Genomic DNA, 22,603 nt, shown 5'->3' with positions numbered 1-22,603 from the left:
AACCGAACTAAAAACCGAATTCACTGTTTGATTCGTTTTTTCAATTACTGATACGGCTATGTTTTCAAGCTTTTTTAGTTTTCGTTTTTTTATACTCCCAAACGTAAAAATATAAATAATCTTGTGAACATAAAATCTATGGGTTTTACATTTATTATAAATAGGACAAATGCCATAAAAACCAACACACTTTCTGTTTTTTCTCACAAAAGTCCCTCAACAATGTTTTGCACGTTAACGTCCATGCACATGTTAAATTTGAACAAAAAAGTGACGTAACTTTTTAAAACAATGAAATTGATTTTTTTTTCTTATGTATTTGATTTTTCCTCAAATGTGTGTGAATATATAATTTCTTCCTACGCTATAGTTAACGTTATATATGTATATAATTACAAAGAATTGAACAACTCCACCTAATTTTCTAATCCATCTAGCAAAATTGCTACATCCAGCACTCAAAATCCGTGTCTAGCAAATAATAGTAACCATGTCAAAGATGAATATGTGTGATAAATTTAAGTCAACATACTTACTATTAGTTAGCTGAAATAGTACTAAATAATCTAAACAATTTTGAACGTAAAAACATATAATAAGATTGTTTAAGTTGTCTTATACATTTATAATCGTGGTTAATTAAAAGTTTTTTGGCTATATCTTCTCAAGAATCCATTATATAAGGAACACGTCCTACTCACGTAGTATAAAGCTTAGGGGAAAAAACATGTAAAGCTTCAAAATCATCAGTTTCATGTTGTTTTTAAAAGTTACGTCACTTCTTTGTTCAAATTTAACACGTCCAGGTACTTTAACGTGCAAAAAATTGTTGAGGGACTTTTGTGCGAAAAAACAGAAAGTATGTTGGTTTTTTATGGTATTTGCCCTTATAAATACCTCAGCTCAAGTGTTAATGTGTTATAAACAATTTTTGAACATATTGATTCTGGTTGAGTGAAAATTTCTCACCTAAAACACTCACACTTTTTTTAACAAAATTTCTCACCTAAAACACTCACTTTTTGTAAGACGTTGATTTTTAAATATGCGTGGATGTAGTAATTCTATTATTGCTGACCTCAAGTATGTCTCAATTCATACAAGTAGAAATAATATTGTGAGGTTTGTGAGTGTAAAACACAGTCTTAGTTACAGATATGCACGGTTAGTTTTGGTTAAAACAGACAAAAAAATCAAATCTTTGAATTTTGAATTTTTGAAAAAATGATTTTGGTTTCTTTAGTTTCTGTTTTTTGGTTGTTGGTTTGTTTTGGTTCGTTTCAATTTCGATTTTGCCATGTGAGTTTGAAAATTTTGGGTTGAGAAAAAGTTATGAGCCCAAATAATGAATTTGGGGCTAAATCAATTTATTAATCAATAGCTAATTGATAGTTATACATTTGGGCTGAAATATTTGAGGTATATATTTATTAAAATCTCATAAATCACTTAAAATAAAAAATAAAACTGAAAATCTATAAATTCAATTCAGTTCAGTTATGTTTTTATGGTTTTCTATTACATGCTAAAACTAAAATCAAACCGTTAGTTCGATTTTTACTAAAACATAAGACCAAACTGTTGATTTTTATTTCAGTTTCGGATAAGAGTTTTCGGTTTCATACACACCATTATTGGTTGATATAAGGATTGGATGTTACACTATCTAGCAATCCATTATAGCGGAATATAATAAATTAAAATTCTAATCAACTAAGAAAACCTTAACCTTTAAAAACTTTAAGAATAGGATCCGAACAAAACACTATGGATACTGGATAGTGTACACGAAAAGCTATGTGTTTGAGGTCACACTTCACATCTTCACTAGGTACACTAGACCCGTGACCCACATGAACGTGGGCGTCACTCCCACGAAGTTGCTCGAAAGTTTACACGATAAGGACTCATGATCCTTTTTCAACTAAACCTTCATTAATAATTGATTTTCCTCCAATGTTAATCTGGTTTAGATTCGTATATTTTAATGTGTTCATATGTTGCTTCACTTTCCGAGAATAATAACTAATTTAAAGTTTATTTTATCTCTACTAGTTACAATCAACAAAACCATATATATTGTAAATTGATTTGAACTTTAAAAACTCAGTTATCTATTAATAAACGTATACGACACTAGCTAATATAAGTACATTTTTTTAGCTTATAGAGGTATAAGGTAAGGTAAAAAAACAAATAAAAAAGTTAAGTTGGCAAATTAATTACTTAACAGGATTGGTGAAGAAAAGTAGGCCCCGCCCCACCCATCAACCCAAAGTGTGATAGGACGTTAAGGGGATAGTGCCCAGATGCACGGCCGGCTCTGAGAATGCGAATGCTAATTTGGGCTGAAGGCGAAAAATATTTTGGGTCTCAAGTAAAATTAGTATTTTGTTGGGTCTAAAAAATTTAATTTTTAAATTGTCATACTTGGTTATTATTTCGGTTTTGTAAAAAACTACTTTGTATAATTATGCTTAAACATTTCTCAAATGAGACTAAAACCCACAACCTTTAGGTTGTGAGTCATACCCCTTTGTCACTAAGCCAAACTAGTTATGTAATTGAGTTTAAACATTAAATATTCATATTGTTTTTCATAAAAATACAAATAATTTTATATAAAAAAATTCGAGCCAAGTGAGCTGTCGGGCTAGAGACCATCGACCACCCAGGCTTCCCTAAGGGCTGGCACTGCCCAAGTGGCTAACGCTGTAACATCCCGAAATTTCAAAGTAATATTGATTATATTACTTAATAATAGAGGGAAAGTTTACTCGGGTTATCAGGAAATAAATAAAAGAATAGGAGTGGTATGGGTCGGGCTAGTGTCGGGTAATGGACGTTGGTTATGGATTTGGATTAATTGAGATGGGTTAAATGAGAATGGGATTTCAGGGATATAAATACCCCCGAAACCCCAAAATATCTTCATTTACATCTATTTCTTCACACTCAAAACACACACATTCTAACCGATCAAGATTCGAAGCCGAGACCCGAGATTTTGTTGATAGATCTGAGTTGGTAAGGTAAGAACAAATCCAACAAAGCTAATATTACTGAAATTGGTTAGGATTGGATGGGTTAACCGGACCCGAAACCCAAACTGCCCAAATCGGACCCCTAAAACGTCGATTTTAGGCCGATTTGATGGTTGGGATTTGTAGGCGCCGATCATACGATTCCGTGGGTACCAAAATCGAGTTATTTGGCTAAGAAACGAAGGAGTTATGGGCAAACAGATCTGCAGCGCGATAACTTCGCCTGCAAGATTAAGTTCGCCTGATGAACTTCGCCTTCAAGCGTAACTTCGCCTAAGGATAACTTCGCCTACGGCCAAGTTCGCCTAAGGATAACTTCGCCTGAAGCCAAGTTCGCCTAAGGATAACTTCGCCTGAAGCCAAGTTCGCCTAAGGTTTAACTTCGCCTGAAGCCAAGTTCGCCTAAGGTTTAACTTCGCCTGAAGCCAAGTTCGCCTAAGGTTTAACTTCGCCTGAAGCCAAGTTCGCCTAACGTTTAACTTCGCCTGAAGCCAAGTTCGCCTAAGGTTTAACTTCGCCTGAAGCTAAGTTCGCCCGAGGGTTAACTTCGCCTAAAGCCAAGTTTGATTAGAAAATAAATTATAAAGCGATAAGTTAAAGTAAGCTAATACTAGGCCATCAGATTAGATCAGACGAGTATTGATACGTGTAACTTGTACAGTCAGCCGAGCTCAGATAGAGAAGGGATTTACAGCTATCAGAAAAAGAAGCAGAATCCAGGTGAGTTTCTAGCCCCATTCCTTGTTATGTTTTCGGGGCTGTGTGCATACTTGATGTGTTGTTAATACATTTATCCTAAGTGATAAGTGTATGCCATATGTGATATATGTGATATGTATGAATGATTGCTTGATGGTACGTGAACGATCTTTGGATATTGCACGTACTGTCAGGTTGTAACGTTATAAATATGGTAAGTATGATATGTATGTTTATGTGTATGAACGTAATAAAGTTAATAAAAGAAGGAAATGACGGTTGTATGGTTGTATGGTTACGAAAAGGGTACCGAGCCCTAAGAATACTCGAGGTATGATGTATGGTTGTATGGTAACGAAGAGGGAATCGAACCCTACTAATATTCGAAAACAAGGGACCAGACCCTTATAATATCTGTGATGTTAGGGACCAGACCCTTATAATATCTGTGATGTTAGGGACCAGACCCTTATAATATCTGTGATGTTAGGGACCAGACCCTTACAATATCTGTGAGGATAGGGACCAGACCCTCATAATATCTGTGATGTTAGGGACCAGACCCTTATAATATCTGTGATGTTAGGGACCTGACCCTTATAATATCTGTGATGTTAGGGACCAGACCCTTATAATATCTGTGATGTTAGGGACCAGACCCTTATAATATCTGTGATGTTAGGGACCAGACCCTTATAATATCTGTGATGTTAGGGACCAGACCCTTATAATATCTGTGATGTTATGGACCAGACCCTTATAATATCTGTGATGTTAGGGACCAGACCCTCATAATATCTGTGATGTTAGGGACCAGACCCTTATAATATCTATGATGTTAGGGACCAGACCCTTATAATATCTGTGAGGTTATAGGGCGAAAGGCTCTTTAAAACGTATGATTATGAATGTAAAGAAAGTATGTAAGTAAGAAAGAAAGTATGTAAGTAAGAATGAAGGTATGAGTACTTATGTGTGTATGAAAGAAAGTTATGAGGTTAAGTACGTATGTATGTAAGAAGGTATTGTATGATATTGTATGATTAACTAGAACTCACTCAGCGTAGCTGACTTTTAGTATGCACGCAGGTGAGCTGATTAGAGAGTTAGCATGAGGATGACACACGGCATGGATTGAACGGCTGGCATCTGAAGAAAGAAGTAAAGATGTTTTAAATATAAAGTTTTGTGTTTTGGTATCAAAGAAAAGATTTAATGTTTTGTAACAAATGATTGATGATTCATATTCCGCGAAAAGTTTTTAATAAACTTTAATTTGAAGAACTGTGTTTATGAGTAAATCCGACGCTAAAGTAGGGTCACCGGGTTCAGGGCCTTACAAACGCCCTTTAGTGATGATGGTGTTGTGGTTTAGTGGATGCATTTTCGTAGAATGGTTGTGAGGTGACAAGCCCCCCACCCCCCACACCCCAAACTGGTAGTCTAAGCTTAGTATGTCAACTTAAAACACATTTAGCCGGTTTTAATAAAATATGTCAAAGTAGCACAACATTCAAATTAAAACCAACATGTTTTAATTTAACAAAGACGTTAAAACCACAAACTCTATCAACACGTTTAATAATTGTACAAAGTTATTACACATCACCTGTTAAATCTATTTATCTAGGAAGAAAAATTTAAGATTAAAGTTACAAGTTGTTACAAAATATTTAATAAAAGTTAATCACTTTAATCCAACTAGCAAAATCAACTCGTTTTATTTTTATCATAAATTTAATATTCTTTTATTAAAAAAATAAAACAGCAAATACCTTATCATTACCTCATCACACACGCGCTTACACGTTATCTTCCCTAGTACTTTTTCTTAGCCAACAAGAAACTTCCACACGCATACAGCCACTAACTTAAACGTATCCAAATCCAACCTATATATAAACACACACACCTCAATACAACCACTCCAAACACAACACAAATACATCATTCATTCACACAACAAAGTTTTAAAAAACCAATCCAAAATGACAATGAAAAGACCGTTACAACATGACACGGATATCGAGAAAATGGCTATGGCTAACTGTTTAATGCTCTTGTCACGTGTCCAAAACAAGTCAGGTTCGGATAATAATATATTATCCGAGCTAGGCAGGTTGTTCCACTGCAAGACGTGCAACAAGCCATTCCGGTCGTTCCAAGCACTTGGCGGACACCGAGCTAGTCACAAACGGCCGAAATTAAACGATTTTCTAGGTCCAATGCCGAAGTCGAAGATGCATGAGTGCTCAGTATGTGGGCAGGAGTTTGCTATGGGGCAAGCGTTGGGTGGTCATATGCGACGACACCGCGATGAGGCAGTTGGAAAACCGGTTGAGAAGGTGGTTAAGAAGGAAAGTGGGACTAGAGGTTTGTGTTTGGATTTGAATCTGATGCCGTATGATATTGATTTGAAGTTGTGGCCTATTGTTACTTAGTGATGTGATTAGGGTTTTATTTGTGATCGGTTTGTTTGTGTATATAGAACGGTTTATTTATAACAGAGTTACGCATTTTTGTTTATATTTTGAGATATATATGATACTAGATTTTATCCCATATATTACGGGGTTGTTTGCATTATTCGTTTATACTATTTATACATTTTTTGGATTTTACTTTTGTTTATCGTAAGAATGTTAATAATATACTTAAGGTTTGATGATAACAAAGTTTCGCAAATAAATGAGATGTTATAACTCGGTTTAAAGATATTTGGGTTTGGTGAGACCCATGACCAGCTTATTTTTGTACTATAAATTTTTTTTTTAGTTATACATAATATTTTTTATATAAAAAGAATATTAATTTTTAGTATATCTCTATTTCATAGTATTTTCATATCATATGTTTGATGATATTAATTTTTAATTTCATGAGATGTTATAACATGTTTAAGGGCTATATGGGTTTAGTAATAACCATACACGTGAATTCAGGTTAAATGCATGAGAAATCTTCATTTACAAATAAAACAATCTGATAGCTTGAGAAAATGTAGGGAGCAACCAGAAAATTTTTAAAGGTTTCGTTATCTATATTTAAGATTCGATCGCAATGATTATATTTCAATCTCAACTATGATTATGCTAACTAATACTATCAGAAAGAAGCATATACGTTAGAACAAATAGGGTTTTTGATTGGGAAAAAATTCTAAAATATATATGTGAAAAGTTTTTTTTTAAACAACATTCGTATTGGACAAGTATAGGTTGAGTAATCGGCTGGTTCGACTAATCGAGTTACTTTTGAAATTTTTCTCATGATATTAGATGGGTATAGACTTTGCGACATATACATTTATTCAATCCTATTACCCGATAACATATACACAACATGATTTTTTTTAATTTAAATATATACGGTATATAATATACATGATTGATTGTATTTCTAATATACCCATTTAAAATACAAAAAGGATAAACAAAGTAGTCCAATCAAAACATGGTTTTTAGACCATTCATAGTCATATAAGCTACCCCCAAGTATTTTAAGTCACATGACACTCAATCAGTATTTCAACATTTTGCAAAAAAATGGGTGTAGTCGTAACTCTTCTCAATCCTCGTAAATCTATAACAATCATTACTCAATCATTTTTTTTCTTTTTTAATTTTTAATTTTTTTAATTAAACTAAACTAATAAAAATAGATTAATATTCCATTCAATAAATAAAAAATAGATAAAAACACATAGATTATAAATTAAAAAATACATAAATACTTGAAAGAACTCTTTATTCAATAAACAAAATACATAAAAGTACTATTCCCAATTCCATTGGCGCTTGACTTTCGTTATGACTTCATACGTGTTGTTATCACGAACATTAATTTGTCTCATCATATTTACAGTTATTTTATTAAAATGTGTGTCATTTAAACGTCATGTACAAAACGTACCCTTGACTGAAAACGTCAGGGGGGGTGTGCCCCGGCGTTTTGACCCAAAACGCCTACAATAAGGCTTGAGTACGGATGGTCTTATGTACTTAGATTAACACATAAGACCAAAATCATAATGTTTCTTTTTATATATTTTATTTTTAGAATAGCAAAAGGAACTTACTAAAAAACTATTAGACATTTTATTATAATGACAGGACTAGAACCCTTACAATTTAGAAAGACAAAGTCTTACAAAAAAAATTGGTATCGATAGGCGCCAGACCAAAACACAATGATATACTTTGTTCAACTGGATTATATAGTATAATGGTAGACCGTAGACCATATCATCACTTCTCTATTTCAAATTCATAAGACTATATACTGTGGGTTAATTAATGCTCATCGCAACATCAACACATAGGGGCACCAATGGACGCCAAGGGCTCGACATAAGTAGGTTATAAGTTGGTTAGCAAGGGGAAAAGGAAAGGAGGGGCCACAACGGTTGTCACCAATCAGATGCCTCTATTTGGAGGGGACACCAACCCACAACAACTGGTTTAAGAGAAATAGTCTAAACAAGTATGCGTCTAACTCTTTTAGTTAAATATCCATAACTAGTTTTCTAAATGCTAACTCGACTTAGGTCCTCTTTACAATTTATTAATTATTTAGTTATCTGATTTTTATAGAATGCTTAACTAATATATCAACAAAAATCTATTCGTAGGTCTATAACAATTTTCACCATAGGAATTAGAATGAAAACATTTGATACAAATCTTTATAGTTTATACCACTAGAATAAAAGCCCTTTATTATATTTATTTAGCTATTTTTGTTATAAGTATATATAAATAAATTTATCCAATTCTAGTATATGCCCTAACTGGTTTATCAAATAATCAACCCTAATGTATTTTAGTTTTCAGTTTGATTTAAGCCATTTATGACTTGTTAACACCCCCACCACTCAACTTAAAACCACCAATAAATCAAGTGTAAAACATTTGAAACCCCCGAGCAATCATAAAACGAACACGTGTAAAAGTAATTGAATACAAACTTAAGAAAATAAAAGTATTCACATTTGAGTATTTGACATATAATTTAAGGGAAAGTTCATATATCACATTATATAACCAATAAAAGTCCACAATTGATAGTTTGAAACTAAAGAGCGACTAATATTAAAAGTGGTCACAAAAATGAACAGCTAAAGTTGGTTTTCAAACTGTGTGGTCCTCAACCTTATTCATTAACTGTTACATCTTCATTGTTAACGCTTAAGCTCCTACTTCTAGACCAAAAAATAGTTATTACTTTATGAAACAAAAATATATTTTTTTATTGTATCAGGTTCAATCACACTACTAGAAAACAAACTATTGCCGATGAAAATGTTGTTGATAAGATCATGAATGGATCAGAAAAAACTTAATAAGAAAAAAACTAGGTTTTAATAATCGTTGGTGATTCTAACGACAAACAAAAAGAATTATTATTTTTCAGTAATTACCGACATATTATTGACAACACTTTAAAGTCACGAATTTCTTGAAGTGTTTTCAATATTTAGCGGTAATAATAAAGTTGCAAAGGATATTCTGTATGTAATCCCTCAATGTTTTTTATGTCAATAGAAATTAATCCTTTCGTTATAGAGGATGTGGCTATACCCACATGGTTTGATATCTAATCGAAGCACTAGACCAATAAGCTAGATCTCCCTACGGGGCATTGCACTTTTAGCCAGACCGCTCCGCTCGTGCTTCTCCTTGCGTCCTGCACTAGAACAGGGAAATCGCTACTAAAGCACTTTCTCTCATGAATTGAAAGAGTTCTATGGCCCCGCGTTTATGAAGAACGGCCCTTTGAGGTTGCACCAAACATGTGTTTAAAAGGACAGATCAACAAATCATAACCCCCTGCTTTCCAAACAACTGTTCGAGGTTGCACCAAACGTTCGCTTGAATTGTACGCCATCAAATCACAACCTTCTATTCAAACAACCATCTAAGGGTTTTTCGAATGAACGTTTTGACTTTGGGATGTGAAAACTGGAATGACCGTTTATTAAAGTGTCATCTCAAATATATACTTGCGAGCTTACTATTAAAAGTTAAAACCTAGATTTAGATATTGAGTCTAATCACACATTGCCTAACCTAGTTAACTGTTATCAGCATAGTGATTCAAAAAAAATCTAGAACTGTTATTTATATTTGGCCTTTCTAATATCATTTAACATACGATAATATAAGAGGGGAAGGGGCACCCATATGGATAGGGTGTATGGCTTACAAACCACATGGTAACACCACCCCATCCCCAGTGGCGGACCCAGGATTTTTTGCCAATGGGGTCCCAATTTTTCCGGTTTACAAAATTTTTGGGTCGGTCGTTATTCGGGTCGGGTCGATACGAGGAACATAATAAAACACGAAAATATTGTGTCATTGGAAACGAGTAAGTAGAAAGAATATAGATTAGAAACTAGATAGAACATACACTTTTAATTCATTTTTATTCATACCTGAAAAACATAAGCGTAAGCTATATATATGGTCTTACATGAATAACCAAGACATGAAAAACTAACTCTTACACAAATAAATGATTAATTATAATATTCATACACAAGATAAATAATTTAAGTATATGTAAAACTCATGTTGTCATTATATATGTTGCATGGTGATAATGGTTATATGGGATAAACTAAAGTGATAATGGTTATATGGGATAAACTAAAGAAAAAATACAAATACCCTAACTAAATAACTAATATTGACAAGAATATTAAAAAAACAACAAAAACTGGGTATGGTGAGGCTTGAACCTGCAATCTCTCAAAGAAAAAACAAGAGACTTTCCACTAGACTAGTTCAGCCTTAATAGTATGGGTTCTAAGTATTAATTTTTATGGGTTCCTTACAAAATTTAATATATCGTATCTAAGTAATTTTTAAAAAACATTGGTGTCCCGGGACCCCGATGGGAACTATGTGGGTCCGCCCCTGCCCATCCCATGTGGGTAAGGAGCATGGCTTCATTTCATGGCAAAGGTTTGTCACACAGCATTGATTCATTATTGGCCATTAAAAATTAAAATGAATTAACGAAGTTTTAGGGTACTTGTGGGTAGGTGCTGCCTGTAAGTTTGTTTTTGGGTAGTTAATGGTAGAAATGAGGTGACATTACATTATTGATTAATGCATGGGTAATACCCATGAGTGCCCCTTCCCCTCTAATAACAGTTACAAATTAATTAAATACGTGGGGGCCTCTTATAGTTATGGCTTACATAAATGAACTTTCATTAAACTTTAACCGGTGGCCTAAGGCCATGAGGTAAAACTAATTAATTATAAATAGTTTTATTTTTGTAATTGTAACTTTAAATTGGTTTACCGTCTAATTTTAGCACAAATTAGTAGTACCTATATATTAAGTGGGGTTAGATAACAAGAAACATTGCATACATATATATATATATATATCAAACAAGTACACCCTTACAAATTAAAATCGTAATTATTTTTATGTCATGTATTGATCCATAGCCGAGATTGTTATCGCCCCTAACTCGTATTGGGATCAAGTCAACATGTCCTTCTAGGCTTTTAGTTAATTGTTAGCTAATTATTTCATAAAGCTACAATTCTTTTAGAACTACAATATAGTTACGAATATTGTTGTCAACCACATGACTTGAACTGTTATTATTGAAAAAACAAAATCTTATTGAACCCGCACCTTGATGCCATTTTGGTTCATATTGCTACAATTCTAGGTGGTAAGTTAAATATGATTAAAATAAAAATAAATTAAAGATAAATAAACATTAGAAAGCAAAATAGTTAACAAATGCTTGAACTTTATTTTGTATTGAGTTTAAAATAGGAATTGACGAATAGTTTCAAAAATATCTTGTGTGTACGATCTAACTTTTAGGATTTGTACTTGTCTCCTGTGAAAATAAGTCAAGTCATCGATAGACATATACATCCTTGTCATATACAAATATTTGTAATTAGGAAAATATAAGATATAAAGGTTCTGGTTTTCACACACTATCAAACTTTATACACTTAACACACCGTAAATTGCAGTTTACAGTGTAAAGCTAAACCGCCATTTATTTTTATGAGAAAGCGAAATATTCTTTCAAAAAAGAGAATCTTGTGTTAAATAGCTAGGTTTTAACCGAAATTGAGAAATCAAACAAAGGACTTGGTCATTGATTAGGCCTTGACATTATATGCAAACCTGTATTTTTATAATAATAATAAAATTTAGATCCAAATAAATTAAAAAAAATCCACATTATTGTCAAATCTACGTCTTTAGAAACAAACTAGATTAACGATTTGTTAGACTAGAATTGTTATCGGTAACCAAATTAAAAGGAATTTCTACTAGTAGGTTGTTAGTAAAAATTAATATTTACTATTTTTAATAGTTTAGATTATTAAAATCTAGTTTACTATGAACCAAGATAAGTGTGAGAAGTTGAATCTTTACCAATTTGTTAGACTGTAATTTTTGTATGTTAAAATAATATAAAAAGGTTAAACACATAGCTTGTTATTGTTGATCTATTTACACAGAAAAATAAAGTATCATTCATTAATATAAAACTTATAACTGTATATATCTACTAGACTAAATATTCAAAAACATAGAATTTAATAAATATTAAAAAGAATGTATAAAAGAACACTCTTTCATTTAATAAATATTAAAAAGAATGTATAAAAAGAACACTCTTTCAGTTTGAATCTTAATTTCCTAGAAGTTTCCTCTATTTCTTAGCTCAAGCAATTACTTCATCTTGTACGGCGTACGCGGTCATAAACTCACAACTGATCACACGTTATCAAGTAGACAAGTACATAAGTTTCCACTCACGTGTGAAACTATATATACATGTCCCAAACAACAACAATAACAACATAAACCATTCCACCAACATTCATTTCATAAACCCAAATCCACCATTTCGATACAAATTATGACGATCAAAAGATCTTGGGTAGACAATCGAGAGGTCGAAAACTTAGCGATGGCGAACTGCTTGATGCTTCTTTCACGTGTTGAGGAATCTGGGCCTACACAGGACCGGGTTTTTAACTGTAAGACGTGTAATAAAATATTTAAGTCATTTAAAGCACTTGGGGGCCACCGAGCTAGCCACAAGCGGCTCAAGTCAGCCAATGCGGCTGAAAATGTTATTACGTCGCCTAAGCCGAAGACACATGAGTGCTCGGTTTGCGGGTTGGAGTTTGCGATTGGACAGGCGTTGGGTGGTCATATGCGACGTCACCGTGACCACCCACTGCCTGGTCGGCTGGTGGCGGCGGCTCGGCTTGAGCCGGTGGCGGAGAAGAGAGGCTTGTTTATGGATTTGAACTTGACACCGTATGAGAATGATTTGAAGGTGTGGAATAGTACGGTTAACTTGGCTCTTGCTATATAAAGTAGATATTATGAATGTAGTTATGTTATAAGTTGATGGCTTTGATTGTCATCACTAGACTGTACATATGGACGAATTGAAGAGATGTATATTGGAGCAAAATAATTAATTAATATTGGTTACATTATTTGGTATATTTTTTTTTATTATAGAATTTACTAATTATGATCTTGTTATGGTGGATTTAACATTTTTTCTATGAAAATAATTAGTTGAGAACTAAAATGGAAAATATATAGGTAACGTTTTTATCCGTTTGAATTGTTTTAAACTTAAAAACTTTATACACGTATAATAAAGGATTCAACTACAAGTATATATTTTATGAATAAGAACGTGTCAGATATATTATTTTTAAGTTCAAATTATGGTGCATCTTTTTTACTCATTATATATTATTTTCAAGTTCAAATTTAAGGTTAAGTCAGATACCATGGTTGATGTTTTAGCAAGTCATATGAGGCTGAACTAAGTTCGAGTTCGTTTAAGTTAAACGTTATCACGAGACTTTAAATTGTTGGAGCTCCGATCGCTGGTTGCGGTCTCACTTAAATTACTACAAGTTGTAATATGAATAAGTAGCTCTAAACCGTAGACAAATGCAGAAGAGAATAATTAATGTACTGACTAACTTATGTTATTGTTATATTTTTTAGAGAAGCACATATGTATAAATTGTTATCATATATAGACAACCCATATATATGAATTGTTATAATAATCTACGAATTTATATTTTCTATGTTACATTAATTACAATATAATGTTTTCGAATGCAACCCTAGACGCCCTTTGGGTCCTGCACATGTGGTACTGTATATGTAACGTTAAATATGTTCTAATTTTAATAAATGAAATTAAGGAAAGAAAACTAGAAAAGAAAACGAAGTGAAACATAGATATGTTGTAATTTCGTTTCTCAAAGTTAGAAAGAAAAGAAAAAATTTAAAAATTTGAAATGTTCCCAGGGAAAAGAAATTAAAAGTTACAATGTTGCAACTATACCATTTAAGATATTCTTTATAGGGGCTGTTTGACAAGTACTGAATCATTAAGTGTTGAACCAGTAAGAGGTCTGAATGATTAAGAGACTCTGAATTGGTAAGTGCTGAATCATTAAGTGTTGTTTGGTTAAACATCTGAATGATTGTACAGAATGACAATTTTACCTCTCTGAATTATTCAATGTCGTGAACCAACTGACCATCATTTTCTCCACTTGTATATCATTACAAAACTTATGCCTAAAAGTTTATTACGTACAATGACAACTTATATAAAGTTTTCATGCATTTTGCCAAAAAATTAAGACCAAACACAAATCAAATGCATTATTGTGCAATGTATACCAAAAGGTCGATCCATATAATACAAGAGAAACAAACACCGTCTCCTAATATAAACTTTAATGTAGATTGTTGTAGATATATACAATCGACCAACAAAATAAATCAATAATCAATAAAAATAATGAACATAAGACGATGTGTTTTCAATTTTTGAGCATACTTAAGTAGTCACAGTTGAGACGTGAAACTTGAAGCCTCCACATACTAACCACCATTTTCCCTAAAACCATCACAGTTGAGACTTGAAAGACTTTCGTTCACCTTGATGTAGCATCAATGGTTCCTTTAACAATGTACATGAGTTTTTTGCGCCATGCCCTTGCATTCTAGCCGAACCTTCGGACCTGCAAATTAATAACAATATGTACTTTAAATCAAGATCCCGTTTTGATTATTAAATACATATTCAAGGCCCGTTAATTCTACAAACTAACAAGAACCACACGCATTGAAATGATAGATATTGAATTACAACACTCTAGTGATGAGCTCGGTACCGGAAGCAAAAAATTAGTAAAATGCCGGCACCGTACCGATACCAAAACCTCAAAAAATATGTACCGAACATGTAACATGAGTACCCATTTCGTTACGTTACCAGGTACCATTTACTCGTCCCCACAACACTACAAATCATTGTCGCCATCGATTTAATCTGGCGATGACTGAGATGCTCAAGAATCAACATTATATTAATCTTCTAACCACTTGAGTAATCGATAACTATAAACCACAAAACTGACATAGTGCTTGACTATTATGAATCCAGATAATAATTGGAGAATATAACTCAATCCATATTTGATTATTACAACAGTAGATCTAAAAACCATCACAACAGAAGATACATATCATATTACAGGTCCTATTTTTGTGAGCGGTCGAAACTACAATGACTCAAATTCTCCGATGAATGCACGAGACCGGTGGTGATAGGCGACGGTGAGAGGCTGTGGTTATTCCTTATTAGGGTGAATGAGTTGCCAGAAATCAGAATGTGGTAAGAGCTGTAGAAGGAATGCATTGTTAGGGTTGGGGATAAAAGCTAGGGTCCTCTTTTTCATTCAGCTTCCCTCAAAGTCTGAACCATTAAGAGCCCTATTCAGCAGTTCAGATGAGAACTTCTTACAAAACAAACACTCCGAATCTATCCGAATCAGACTTTTGCCTCTGAATGATGCCATTCAGACCTAAAACAAACAGCCCCTAAGTGAAAGCGTAAAATTGGTTAAGACAAAATCTTATTTTACTTTCTCGATCTAAATCCGTCTATAAGGAAAACTAGAAGAGAAGATTTTTAATGATATCCTTTATATTTTCTCCACTTCAAACCATTAAATGACGATGTTATTTATAACATTTAAACTACGGAGTAATTGTAACTACGTTTATATATGGGTGTTTAACATAACCAATTTTGAGTATCTATACGAGAACAGCATAAACGTTTTTACACTCGCATATATATTGTTGAATTAAAATTCTTCATCTGATACTTATAAACATTTAATATATTATCTGAATTTTGTGATGATAAATAATCGAGAATTGTCATCTATCTGACCTTCTTGAAGTTCAATATTCAGACACTAATCTTGTCTAGCCGCTGGTTTCCATCCTGTCCAGTTTTCTAACGATGGATCTGGTTGAAAAAGTTATAACATATAGTTTCATACATCATAACATCTAATATTAATTAATATTAATGATAACAAATAAACTGTCATCAAATTTATTTACTCAACTAGCTAGTGGAAATGGAGGCAAAGTGGGCAGAAGTTAGCTTGCAAATTGTGAGCCTAGAAAATAAATATAAAAGTCAAATTTGTAGGTTAATATGAGGCTGCTAAATTAATCACTTTGATTAATATATTAATTTGAAAACTTTATTTTATTTTTCTGGTTACCAAGGTATTTACGTACACTCTTCCCTTTTCATATAGCATGATTTGTTTGTAAATATTAAATGGTGATGGGCGATGGCTACGTACTTATAATTTGTTTAAATTAATTTTGTGATGATAAATAATCAATAAGTGTCATCTAGTTAAATTGACCACAGTTAAATATTCAGACACTAATCTTGTCTAGCCGCTGGTTTCCTTGTCATTTTTAAACGATGAATTTCTTTTAATCATTGTCGTTTCTAGGACTTGTACCCAATACCTCTCCTCTCAAACCGAGTGATTTAAAGAATTTGTCTTTGCCAATGAACCACCACCCAATGATGAATTTGGGTTATATTTTTATAACATATAATTTAAATAACTAATTATTTGTCATCAAATATTTAAATTTTGTTACCCTAGCTAGTTGCTTAGTTGAAATGGGAGCAAAGTGATTATTTTTATCTTTTGAACAACTATTTTTTTTTTCATGTATCAGAATAGAACTCACAACTATTTTTGTTGAAAGTCATATATTTTTGTTACCAGACCAAGCCAAGTTATTAATAAAAGCCAATTTGCACCTGCACATATCAAGGGGCTGCTTAATTAATTAGTCATTTGATTATAATATGATAACTTTAGTTCTATCATTTTCTAGATAAAAATTAAAATAGTCCCCAAGGTATCTAAGTGCACTCTTCCTTTTTCACACCTGATTTTAGTATAATTTGTTTGTATACATTATATGCCCGATGACTAAGATTATTATATAATTAAAATATATCAAGAAATAAATACATTACTTTTTATATTTTTAATTTGTAATCATTTTAAAATAATCATATTACTTCTTATATTTTTAGCTATATGATCTTGAATTTAAGGTATTTGTGGTACAGATTATATTCTAAGATAACTTTTCTATAATAATTTATTTAAGTAAAAAATAGAAATAAGTTATTGAAGTAGAGATATATCATTTCAATTTATACTTAGTTATAAAATTTTATTTTTCTTTCAAAATATTATACCACGTATAAAAAATAACAACCATCTATGTGGTTGTGGTATACTGGTATTAGTAGAAACAAGTCTTTTAAAACCAAATATATGAGAAGGAATGATTAGTTGAGGTCCTACAAGTTATCATGAAAGATTAGGTGGTTGTTTAGTTGGAAGCTTGGTTTGTTTGAAATTGTAATGTGAATTCAGCATGCTTAGATGGAAATGAATGAAACTAGAATTTAAATGATCCCCTAATGTTCTTTTAATTAAAAGTATTAACATGCCTTTCAAGTTGTAAAACAATAAAATCATATTGAATGGAATCTTCCGGCCCTAGCCACTACCACCACCTCTTTCATGGCCACCAATGCAGTCTCTCCCGGAGACAAAATATGGACGGATTTTAAAATTTAGTAAAAATTAAAAGTGGTAACTCGCAATTACCAAACTCTAATCTTCAAAAATATCTTTCACCGATCATTTGGTCAATTAAGTGGTTCAAAATTTTGCTCACAAAATTCACATACTCGTTCTTGATCTCATATTAGTTTTACTTGATTGAGATATTTAAAGAACCATAAAAAAATTTCAATATGAAAGTGCAAATGACTCTAAGATTATCCAAGTTGTTCAATCTCAAAATTTCTCAACATATTCCAACTTCTTTAACGTACAAACAAAAGATTATTTCCATATTTCGTCATCTGAATGCATCATAAATTCTAATTCTTATAACAAATCAATATCTTTTATTGTATTTAAATTTATACAATAAAGAAAAAAAAAAGACTTTAGCATTTAAACCAAGCGCCCCTTTAAAAAGTCAATGTTTGATTTCCTTTAATGTATAAAATAAATCCTTAAATTATTTAAATGTCTGAAATAGAGCTATTACGAATTTACGATGATAAAAATTTGTTTTTTTTAAAGTGAACTTCTTTTTATCATTGTTGTTTATAATATTTTAGCCTAACACCTCTATCATCCCAACCCGGATGTTTTAAAGATTTTGTTTTTGTCAAAAGACCATCATCTTATCGCTGATGGTCTAAATTTATTAATCACACAAAAGACTGTATATAAAAATCTAGAAAAGTAAAACATCATATCAAACAAAATCTCCATAAATATTAATAATAATTCAAGAATAAGTAATTTTTATGCACTAAATAAAATATCTCATTATAAAATTTCCATAAAAGCTAATGACGAAATGTATGTAAAAGGCAAAGCAAAGAACAAAAGAAGTGTATTCTAGGAACCTGGAGCAGTGACGTGGACTGCCCAAAACATTTTGACTCTTTTCGCGGACGTTAATGTTTAGGAACTTTCTAGAATCTTTAAACAAAGACCAAACACAAATTCTAAACATTTACCTCGTCACTTATGAATTTATGGTCTCACGCGTTTTCGTCTATTTCTATACCTTTCACACACACTTTTTGTAACAATCTTTCAGATATACTTATACAAGGAAAATAAGATCAAATCACAATTCAAATCATTAAGTTGTTAGTATAGGCTTTGTTAGTTGTTTAATTTGAGGTTAATCTTTTCACGATCAACGAATAATAGGGGTGAACAACTTAATCACCATAACCGTTAAGCTGAACCATAGCCGACATAGTATGTTTTGGTTTTGGTTAAAGATAATTTCAAAACCGCTATAACTGAACCGACCATTTATTTAATCAACAATATGTTTGGGATTAACTTCCACCAAACATGTTGTTGAATTATACATTTTGATGTTTTTGGTTCAACGTTTGTTATCAAACTAAATTGAAATTTATTGTTGGATTATATAACGTCATTCTCTTTTGGAAAATTGGATTTTAATAATCCCAACTTAGTCCAGTTAGCCGATAATAATCTCAACTTTAAAAGTAGCTGTCACTGGTCCCAAATTTCACACTATTTGTTTTTGATGGACCTCCGTTAAAAAATTTTTAACGATAAGTTTTTTTCAAATTTCATATTAACATTTTAGGGCTTTTGATCGGAATGAGAATATGAATCGACAAATGTAAAACTTTAACTCGAAATGACGCTTTAAACAGTTTGATTTTTGATAATTAAAAGTTTAAACATCATAACTGAAGCATCCTTTAGTCGTTTGGACCACCGTTTGATGGCAAGTTTTAAATCAATCGACTTGTATCCTCATTCCGATCAAAAGCCCTAAAATATCATTTTGAAATTTGGAAAAAACTTAACGTCGTTACGTTTTTTTTAACGGAGGTCCAATGAAAACAAATAGTGTGAAAGTTGGGATCAGTGACAATTATTTTCAAAGTTTGGATTATTATCAGTCAACTGCATTAAGTTTGGATTATTAAAATCCAATTTTCCTTCTTTTTTTAATATTATGGATTATATACTTTGTCAGATTATGTCATGTCGTTTTTTATAATTATTGGTACCAAACTTTAAGGCCTAATTACATTGTTTTGGTTACGGTTAACTGACCCATAACCGACTCACTATAACCTACAAAACCTATTAACCAAACCGCCGTAATGAGTATTATGGTTATGGTTATCCATTAACTGACACATCGGTTATGGTTATGGGTTTGGCTAAAAATCGCCCCAAACCGACCCATGCACACCTATAATGAATATTCAAAAACATAGAATTTAATAAATATTAAAAAGAATGTATAAAAGAACACTCTTTCATTTAATAAATATTAAAAAGAATGTATAAAAAGAACACTCTTTCAGTTTGAATCTTAATTTCCTAGAAGTTTCCTCTATTTCTTAGCTCAAGCAATTACTTCATCTTGTACGGCGTACGCGGTCATAAACTCACAACTGATCACACGTTATCAAGTAGACTAGTACATAAGTTTCCACTCACGTGTGAAACTATATATACATGTCCCAAACAACAACAATAACAACATAAACCATTCCACCAACATTCATTTCATAAACCCAAATCCACCATTTCGATACAAATTATGACGATCAAAAGATCTTGGGTAGACAATCGAGAGGTCGAAAACTTAGCGATGGCGAACTGCTTGATGCTTCTTTCACGTGTTGAGGAATCTGGGCCTACACAGGACCGGGTTTTTAACTGTAAGACGTGTAATAAAATATTTAAGTCATTTCAAGCACTTGGGGGCCACCGAGCTAGCCACAAGCGGCTCAAGTCAGCCGACGCGGCTGAAAATGTTATTACGCCGCCTAAGCCGAAGACACATGAGTGCTCGGTTTGCGGGTTGGAGTTTGCGATTGGACAGGCGTTGGGTGGTCATATGCGACGTCACCGTGACCACCCAGTGCCTGGTCGGCTGGTGGCGGCGGCTCGGCTTGAGCCGGTGGCGGAGAAGAGAGGCTTGTTTATGGATTTGAACTTGACACCGTATGAGAATGATTTGAAGGTGTGGAATAGTACGGTTAACTTGGCTCTTGCTATATAAAGTAGATATTATGAATGTAGTTATGTTATAAGTTGATGGCTTTGATTGTCATCACTAGACTGTACATATGGACGAATTGAAGAGATGTATATTGGAGCAAAATAATTAATTAATATTGGTTACATTATTTGGTTTATTTTTTTTTTATTATAGAATTTACTAATTATGATCTTGTTATGGTGGATTTAACATTTTTTCTATGAAAATAATTAGTTGAGAACTAAAATGGAAAATATATAGGTAACGTTTTTATCCGTTTGAATTGTTTTAAACTTAAAAACTTTATACACGTATAATAAAGGATTCAACTACAAGTATATATTTTATGAATAAGAACGTGTCAGATATATTATTTTTAAGTTCAAATTATGGTGCATCTTTTTTACTCATTATATATTATTTTCAAGTTCAAATTTAAGGTTAAGTCAGATACCATGGTTGATGTTTTAGCAAGTCATATGAGGCTGAACTAAGTTCGAGTTCGTTTAAGTTAAACGTTATCACGAGACTTTAAATTGTTGGAGCTCCGATCGCTGGTTGCGGTCTCACTTAAATTACTACAAGTTGTAATATGAATAAGTAGCTCTAAACCGTAGACAAATGCAGAAGAGAATAATTAATGTACTGACTAACTTATGTTATTGTTATATTTTTTAGAGAAGCACATATGTATAAATTGTTATCATATATAGACAACCCATATATATGAATTGTTATAATAATCTACGAATTTATATTTTCTATGTTACATTAATTACAATATAATGTTTTCGAATGCAACCCTAGACGCCCTTTGGGTCCTGCACATGTGGTACTGTATATGTAACGTTAAATATGTTCTAATTTTAATAAATGAAATTAAGGAAAGAAAACTAGAAAAGAAAACGAAGTGAAACATAGATATGTTGTAATTTCGTTTCTCAAAGTTAGAAAGAAAAGAAAAAATTTAAAAATTTGAAATGTTCCCAGGGAAAAGAAATTAAAAGTTACAATGTTGCAACTATACCATTTAAGATATTCTTTATAGGGGCTGTTTGACAAGTACTGAATCATTAAGTGTTGAACCAGTAAGAGGTCTGAATGATTAAGAGACTCTGAATTGGTAAGTGCTGAATCATTAAGTGTTGTTTGGTTAAACATCTGAATGATTGTACAGAATGACAATTTTACCTCTCTGAATTATTCAATGTCGTGAACCAACTGACCATCATTTTCTCCACTTGTATATCATTACAAAACTTATGCCTAAAAGTTTATTACGTACAATGACAACTTATATAAAGTTTTCATGCATTTTGCCAAAAAATTAAGACCAAACACAAATCAAATGCATTATTGTGCAATGTATACCAAAAGGTCGATCCATATAATACAAGAGAAACAAACACCGTCTCCTAATATAAACTTTAATGTAGATTGTTGTAGATATATACAATCGACCAACAAAATAAATCAATAATCAATAAAAATAATGAACATAAGACGATGTGTTTTCAATTTTTGAGCATACTTAAGTAGTCACAGTTGAGACGTGAAACTTGAAGCCTCCACATACTAACCACCATTTTCCCTAAAACCATCACAGTTGAGACTTGAAAGACTTTCGTTCACCTTGATGTAGCATCAATGGTTCCTTTAACAATGTACATGAGTTTTTTGCGCCATGCCCTTGCATTCTAGCCGAACCTTCGGACCTGCAAATTAATAACAATATGTACTTTAAATCAAGATCCCGTTTTGATTATTAAATACATATTCAAGGCCCGTTAATTCTACAAACTAACAAGAACCACACGCATTGAAAT

At 32.3% G+C, this 22,603-nt stretch overlaps 1 protein-coding gene and 2 pseudogenes across 1 annotated transcript; all 3 read left to right on the top strand.

Annotated features, from left to right (window-relative positions):
• The first annotated feature begins 5,731 nt into the window (after positions 1–5,731).
• On the top strand, positions 5,732–6,184 carry LOC143544039 (zinc finger protein ZAT12-like). Its single transcript, XM_077036216.1, has one exon. The coding sequence runs from the start codon at positions 5,732–5,734 to the stop codon at positions 6,182–6,184; it is 453 nt and encodes a 150-aa protein (XP_076892331.1).
• A 6,232-nt stretch (positions 6,185–12,416) lies between these two features.
• LOC143544066 (zinc finger protein ZAT7 pseudogene) lies at positions 12,417–13,216 on the top strand (annotated as a pseudogene).
• Positions 13,217–20,253: 7,037 nt separating this feature from the next.
• LOC143544065 (zinc finger protein ZAT7 pseudogene) lies at positions 20,254–20,925 on the top strand (annotated as a pseudogene).
• Positions 20,926–22,603: the final 1,678 nt, after the last annotated feature.

The sequence above is a fragment of the Bidens hawaiensis genome, unplaced genomic scaffold (genome assembly GCF_021521415.1).
Source record: "Bidens hawaiensis isolate Kalapana, Puna unplaced genomic scaffold, B.hawaiensis_p1.1 tig00013426_1, whole genome shotgun sequence".
Lineage (NCBI taxonomy): Eukaryota > Viridiplantae > Streptophyta > Magnoliopsida > Asterales > Asteraceae > Bidens > Bidens hawaiensis.
This window is presented reverse-complemented; position numbering and strand designations above follow the sequence as displayed.

Coding starts and splice junctions, on each gene's coding strand:
- LOC143544039 (XM_077036216.1), top strand. CDS start 5,732: ATGACAATGAAAAGACCGTTACAACATGACACGGATATCGAGAAAATG.